The 7,782-nt window shown below is 42.2% G+C and overlaps 1 protein-coding gene across 1 annotated transcript in view; it reads right to left on the bottom strand.

Annotated features, from left to right (window-relative positions):
* The window catches only part of LOC104817049 (UDP-glycosyltransferase 72B1-like), a 1,762-nt gene extending 305 nt beyond the window's left edge, over positions 1-1,457 (bottom strand). The window contains exon 1 of the mRNA XM_019202925.1: positions 1-1,457. Coding sequence (XP_019058470.1) covers positions 1-1,293 — 1,293 coding nt within the window. The 5' untranslated portion in view covers positions 1,294-1,457.
* Between the last annotated feature and the right edge of the window lie 6,325 nt (positions 1,458-7,782).

Raw genomic sequence — 7,782 nt, 5'->3', positions numbered from 1 at the left:
CCCTTCTTCCCCTTCCATCAATCCCTTCACCACTCTCCCTATCTCGTCTCTCCCCACCACCGTCCCTTCCCTCGGCCTCAACGCCACGTGGATATCCTCCGTCAGTAGCACGGCGTTCATCTTCTGCTCCGCGTACAACGGCCACGCTATGAGCGGCACGCCATTCACCACGCTTTCCAGCGTCGAGTTCCACCCGCAGTGGGTCAGGAACCCGCCCGCCGATGGGTGGGCCAGTATCTGGGCTTGTGGGGCCCATGATGGGACCATTAGCCCCCTGTCTTTGGTCCGGTCCAAGAATCCGGTCGGGAGATAGGTTAACGGGTCGTTCTGGCTGTGTGAATCGAAGTAGGACGAGTTTGCTGTCCCGCTCGGACTCCGTATGACCCACAGGAACCGTTGGTCACTCTTCTCCAGGCCATGAGCCAGTTCATTGAACTGGTCGAACGTGAGTGTTCCTCCGCTGCCGAATGACACGTACAGAACCGAACCGAGCGGTTGGTTATCCAACCACTTTAGACATTCGGACTCGTCAGTCCGGTTCGTGCTTGACGATCCCATGTTAACCAACGGTCCGACCGGGTAAACCATCGGTCTATCGGGACTGGGTTCTTGCAAGGCCTTGATGGCGTTTGGCTCTAGCTCAACGAAAGTATTGACCAAAATCCCTTCCGCTTCTTTGTATCTATTGGTGTTGTGAAGAAGCCATTTATACGCGTCGTCCTTCCGGTCTTGCGTCGGGTCGAGGAGATCCTTACCCTGAACCGGTACACAACCGGGGAGACTAACCGGTTCGGTTAAATCCCGGTACTCGCCCGGCATCGTTTTATCTAGTTTCGGCAAGTGCAGAAAAAACGACAAGACGTTGGCGGTTGACGGGAAGAACACGTACGGCGCCACGTGGAAATCCACCGCGGCGTCGAAGGCGTCTGTACCGAACAGATCGACGATGAGAGCCGCCGGGAGGCGTTCCTCCGCCGCGAAGATGCCGAACATGCGGCGGAGCTCCGGATCGGAGCGAGTTACGGTGAGCGAGATCCGCGTCTCGATTCGCGCCGTCGGCGGGAGGTCGGTGAGATCGACGGGAGGGAGGAAGGCGGAGGCGATCGGCGGAGGAAGCGACTCTAGGATAGCTCTCTGGGCCTTCGACGGTGGACCTTCGCCGGCGATGAAAAATGTGACGGTTAAGCCGTGGCGGTGGACGAGCCGCTTCGCGAGTTCGACGGCGGGGATGAGGTGACCCATGCCGGGACTCGGCATGATCGCTACGTGGGTTGCTGATTTTGCTTCCGCCATTGATGTGCGATCTTCAAGAAATTCTGCAGAAATCTTTTTTTTTTCTCTTTCTAATTTTGTTTTATACACAGGAGAACAGAGTGAGTGTCTTTATATAGAGAATTCGTGTGTATCCATTTTCATTTTTTTTCCCTTTTATGTGGTGTGCTGTGGTTGAAGAATGTGCATTATTGCATCCCATGATTGACTAAAATTTAATTACAGAATATACGTGATAGATATAAAAAAAAGACAGATCAAATAAAAAGAGCCATCATGTGATAATTGCTAAACCTTTTTAGAAAAAAAAAAATTTCTGGGTGTTCTTTATAAATTATTTATTTAGCTTAAGAAATCGATATAATGCATTGAAAATGAATTAGGTTGCTATTAAGATCATTAAGGTATTGGCAGCTTGATGAAGAGATCGTAATAAATAATAAGTTGAATTACGATTTACCATATGATCTGATTGCAAAATTTTCATGCTAAAGATGATGTTTTATGCACTAGATTTAAAATTTGTACAAGTAAATGTTGCAATCAATAGACATCAACCACTGTCCGAAAATTAAATACGTCGTCAAAGTACGATACTGATTATAACAAATTATAACAAATAAGTTGTTTATAATATTGATATAAAATTTAAATATAATTCTATTTAACCAACGTTATGCATAAGATGAGTTTACAGATGGAGCAAGGGGAGGCGCGCGGGTCAGAAAAAGCGTGCCAGTGACTTGTACGCACGTGTGGTGTGACGAAATGCATACGCAATGCTTGTGCCATGATTTTTTTTCTTTCGAAAAATAAAATAAAATAAATAAATAATAGATTTTGATGGGTCATTTGCAAAAAAAAATGCAATTAATGATTTGATTAAACGGATTGGACTTGAACATAGAGCGAAAGGGTTAAAACGCCACTTATCTCAAGATCCATAATAACTCTTGTGGATGATTCGATGTCGATGTTTCGGTTTTCGAATCGGTATTTAAATGATTAGTTTGAGAATGATATTTTTGATTTTATAAAAACTATATCAAATTAGAACTGAATGTTAAACGAGTCAATTTTAATATTGATTCAGTTCAAAACGATATAGTTATAGGAATACCAAACTATATATTTACCTATATATTTGTAGATAATTTGAATTTTGATTCGATATTTTATCAGGTTTGGTTCGGCATTTACGATATTCAATTCGATAATGATTTATTCGATTTTATAAAAAAATATATATGAAATTAAGACCGAATATTATTTGGTTTTGTTCGATCCGATCTGATTCAATTTCGGTTTGGATTGAACCGGAGTGATCACCCCTAATTGCATGTTTATATGTAACCCCACACACACACACACACCAAACTACAAAATAAATAATCTTATAGTCCAATCTCTGTTTACTATATTCTAATTAAAATTAGCTTTGATATCCAACACTTATAGTCCAATCTCGGGAATTAATAGACGACTAAATATTTATCAATTATATGTAAGAAAACTAATGATACGATGGGATTTTTAAAACTGTAAAAAAAAAATTATCCTTATGATGATTGTATTAGGATATCTTCTATATGATTCTATAAGATTATGTTGGTTACTATAGATATAATCATATCTTCTCTGATACATGTATCTCCTTATCTTAAGGAACTACTTGCTGTATATATTTCTTGTACGTGATTCAATAATATCATCACTTCAAAGTGTATCATGGTATCAGAGCTTTGGTAAAAATCCAAATTTTTTTTTTCCTTTTTGATCCTTCACCATGTCCTCTGACGCCACTTCCTTCATCACACCTCAGATTCCCACTGAATCTCACACACTGCCTAATCCAGACAATCCGGAGCGTCCTCTTGTCATGATTAACATGACGAACATCACCAAATTGACTCCTACGACATACGTCACCTGGAGTGCTCAAATTCGGTCTCTTCTTCGAGGGTATGATCTTGAAACCTTTCTTGTTGCGGACTCAGAACCATCTCGTACGGTTCTCATCGATAACGTCTCGCACCCAAATCCATCATTCCTGTCATGGGTTCGCCAAGATCAGCTGATCTTCAGTGCCATCCTTGGTGCTCTCTCTGTTTCGGTGCAACCTCTTATTGCCGCCGCCGCCACTACACATGCTGCTTGGCATGTCCTTCACTCTACTTATGGTCGCCCAACTCGTGGTCATATAAAACAGATCAAGGATCAACTTCGGCGTTCTGTCAAAGGATCCCATACCATTGATATCTTCATGCAAGGCATCAAAACCAAGGCCGATACTCTTGCCCTTCTCGGTAAACCGATGGACCCCGAGGATATCATTGACATTGTTCTCATCGGAGCAGGTGATGATTACAAACCTGTTGCTGATGCTGTCAATGCCCGAGACTCCATCATTTCATTTGAAGAACTTCACGAAAAGTTGGTGAATCGTGAAGCTGATCTGTTGAGTGTGGCCCCTCTGTCATCGTCCTTTCCAATCACAGCTAATGCTGTGAACCATCGCCCGAACCAACATTGGCGATCGAACACTCAGTCTCCTGGTCGCAAACCCACATCGGGATCTCGTCCGTCACGTCCTTTTTCACCACGACCGTATCTCGGTCGATGCCAAGCTTGTGGCACACAAGGACACACCGCCAAGTATTGTCCGATGTTTCGCCTTACTGCTCAGCATGGTTCGGGTCCTTCATCATTTCAGGCTAATGCAAATCATGCTGCTTTATCCCCTGATTTGAAACCATGGATTCTCGACAGCGGAGCTTCCCACCACATCACGACAGATCTTGCAAACTTGTCTCTTCATACACCGTATTCCGGTAATGATGGTGTTATTATTGGCGATGGCTCGGGTCTAGAGATCTCTCATACTGGTTCTACTTCTCTTTCTCTTCCCTCTCGTACCATATCCTTACACAATACCCTTTGTGTTCCGTCCATGACTAAAAACCTTATTTCTATTTATCAACTCTGTCATGACAATAATGTTTATGTGAAATTTTTCTCCCATTCATTTCAGGTGAAGGATCTCAATTCGGGGGCGACAATATTAATCGGTCGAAATAAAGATGGTATGTACGAGTGGCCAATCTCACCAAATAAAGTTCCCTCCTTTCAAGCTTTTCCATCGGTCAAGTCCACTTTGTCCGAGTGGCATTCCCGTCTAGGTCATCCGGCTAGTGATGTTTTCAAACGCATTGTTTCGAGTCTTTCCATTCCATTGTCGAATAAAGATTTATCTTCTCTTTTATGTAATGCGTGTGCTATCAACAAGAGCCATAAGCTTCCTTTTCATAAATCTACCTTGCTTTCCACCGGTCCTCTCGATATAATATTTTCGGACGTATGGACATCTCCCATCCATTCTTTTGATGGATATAAATATTATTTGATTTTTGTGGATCACTTCACCCGTTACTCGTGGTTGTTTCCGCTAAAACAAAAATCATACGTTTTTGAGGTTTTTAAGAAATTTAAGGCTCTTGTTGAAAATCGGTTCCGTACACGCATTCGTATTTTATACTCTGACAATGGGGGCGAATACAAAGTTTTAACACCGTTTTTGACTACACATGGTATATCTCATTTTACGAGTCCACCACACACACCCGAACACAATGGAATTTCTGAAAGAAAACATTGTCATGTGGTAGAAACTGGTCTTGCTTTGCTTACCCATGCATCACTTCCTCATTCGTTTTGGACATATGCTTTTGCCACAGCCATTTATTTGATTAATCGAATGCCTACACATGTTTTACATTTTTCAAACCCTTTTGAAAAATTATTTGGCATCCCACCGAACTACACCAAACTTCGTTCCTTTGGCTGTCTTTGTTACCCGTGGCTTCGTCCATATTCTTCGAATAAACTCCAACCTCGGTCATCTCCGTGTGTCTTCCTTGGCTATTCGTCGACGCAAAGTGCTTATTTTTGTTTCGATGTTCCTACCTCCCGGATTTATGTTTCTAGACATGTCCAATTCTTTGAAACCGTGTTTCCTTTTCTTAGTCTTTCCTCACCTTCCTCCGAGTCTGTTTCTTTGGACCATTCGTCGTCGTGGCTGCCACCTTTTACGCCTCTTTCTGATTCACCACTCGTACCATCTTCGTTGCCGCCCCTGCGTTCGGATTCTACACTCTCAGTCACTTCACCCTCATCGACTTTACCTATGCTCACACCACCATCACCCTCTATTCCTCCTTTGCCTCTACCTCCGATTAATCATCATCCTATGATTACACGGTCCAAAAATAATATCCATAAACCTTCCACCAAAGTTAGCCTCACCACCAACGTCACCACAGCCAAAATATCCGAACCCTCAACCCTAAACCAAGCCCTCAAAGACCCGAGATGGCGCCAAGCTATGAACAATGAGTTTGATGCTCTTGTTCGTAATAACACGTGGACTCTTGTTCCTCCTGATCCTACATTTAATCTTGTTGGCTGCAGATGGGTTTATCGTGTCAAATACTTGCCCGACGGTTCGATTGACAAGTTTAAAGCAAGACTTGTGGCTAAAGGCTTCCATCAACAGTCCGGCATTGACTACCATGAAACATTTAGTCCGGTTGTGAAGCCGACCACCATCAGACTTGTTCTCAGCCTTGCCGTGTCCCACAATTGGAGTATTCGTCAATTAGACGTTAATAACGCCTTCCTCCAAGGCACTTTGACGGATGATGTGTACATGGTGCAACCTCCGGGTTTTATTGATCAAGATCACCCGACTCATGTGTGCAGACTTCGGAAGGCTCTCTATGGACTTAAACAAGCTCCTAGAGCTTGGTATAATGAGCTCAAAACATTTCTCCTTGAGCTCGGCTTCACCAACTGTGTTTCTGATACATCGTTGTTCATCTTGAAAGATGTCGATTCCGTGATTTTCTTCTTGGTCTATGTTGATGACATAGTAATTACAGGGAGCAACTCTTTCAGCATTCAACGACTTATTGATTCCCTTGGACGACGGTTTTCGCTTAAGGATCTTGGGTCTTTATCATATTTTCTTGGTGTGGAGGCTTCTCGGTCTGATCATGGACTGCTTTTGTCTCAAAGGAAGTATATCTCAGATCTTCTTGCTCGTACGAAAATGAGCTCTGCCAAACCCATTTCGTCTCCCATGTCTTCATCTACTCGCCTTTGCTTACATGAGGGAACGACCTTGGATGATGCCTCAGAATATCGTGCTGTTATTGGGAGCTTGCAGTACTTGTTATTCACTCGTCCCGATGTAGCGTTTGCTGTAAATAAGCTCTCGCAATTCATGCATCGGCCTACCACAGTTCATTGGCAAGCTGCAAAACGGATTCTTCGTTATTTGGCAGGAACTCGTGAAAAAGGTATCTTCTTTAAAGCCAAGAATACTCTCTCTTTGCACGCATATTCCGATGCGGATTGGGGCGGAGACAAAGATGACTTCTCCTCTACAAGTGCATATGTCGTATACGTTGGTTCACATCCGATTTCGTGGTCGTCTAAAAAGCAACGTGCTATTGCTCGTTCTTCCACCGAGGCGGAATATAGAGCTGTTGCATCAGCCGCCGCGGAAGTTCGTTGGGTTTCTTCTGTCTTATCCGAGCTTGGAATTCATCTTTCATCGCCTCCGGTTCTTTATTGTGATAATCTTGGTGCAACGTACCTATGTGCCAATCCGGTGTTTCATTCACGGATGAAACACATTGCTATTGATTATCATTTTGTTCGTCAACTTATTTCATCGGGTTCTCTACGTGTTTCACATATCAGTGCTAAGGATCAGCTTGCAGATGCTCTTACTAAACCGCTTCCGCGATCACCGTTTGAAGACTTCTGTGTCAAGATCGGTCTTTCTTCCGAATGTCCGTCTTGAGGGGGCGTATTAGGATATCTTCTATATGATTCTATAAGATTATGTTGGTTACTATAGATATAATCATATCTTCTCTGATACATGTATCTCCTTATCTTAAGGAACTACTTGCTGTATATATTTCTTGTACGTGATTCAATAATATCATCACTTCAAAGTGTATCAGATTGTACAAAACAATTTTATATATATAACTAATGATACGATGGGATTTTAAAAAATTGTAAAAAAATTATCCTTATGATGATTGTACAAAACAATTATATATATATATAAGTAAACCATAAAATTAACTAAAGACAACACCACCGTATTACAAAGATATAACAGTATATAATACGAAAGAGTATACTTCATATAAGTCAAACAAATAATCAGAGTTCACATATTTAATTTAACGTCGGATGGGGATTAACAACAATACATGTGCACATAATTAATGACATATAAAATTATTGTTATTATGATTATATAAATTATTTTCCGTCAGGGCATCTTAGGCAACTTGTTTTTGTCGTTTTCCTCACCATATTCCTATCCATACACAATAAATGGTCGGAGCTTAAACAAAAATACCTCGACAGTGATCGTCGTATCCGTATGGCGTATGTCACTAATGACGATGAGTAGTCGCCCCCCCCCTC

Source organism: Tarenaya hassleriana, unplaced genomic scaffold (assembly GCF_000463585.1).
Source record: "Tarenaya hassleriana unplaced genomic scaffold, ASM46358v1 Cleome26, whole genome shotgun sequence".
Lineage (NCBI taxonomy): Eukaryota > Viridiplantae > Streptophyta > Magnoliopsida > Brassicales > Cleomaceae > Tarenaya > Tarenaya hassleriana.
The sequence above is the reverse complement of the archived record's forward strand: the minus strand, read 5'-3'. Positions and strand labels throughout refer to the sequence as shown.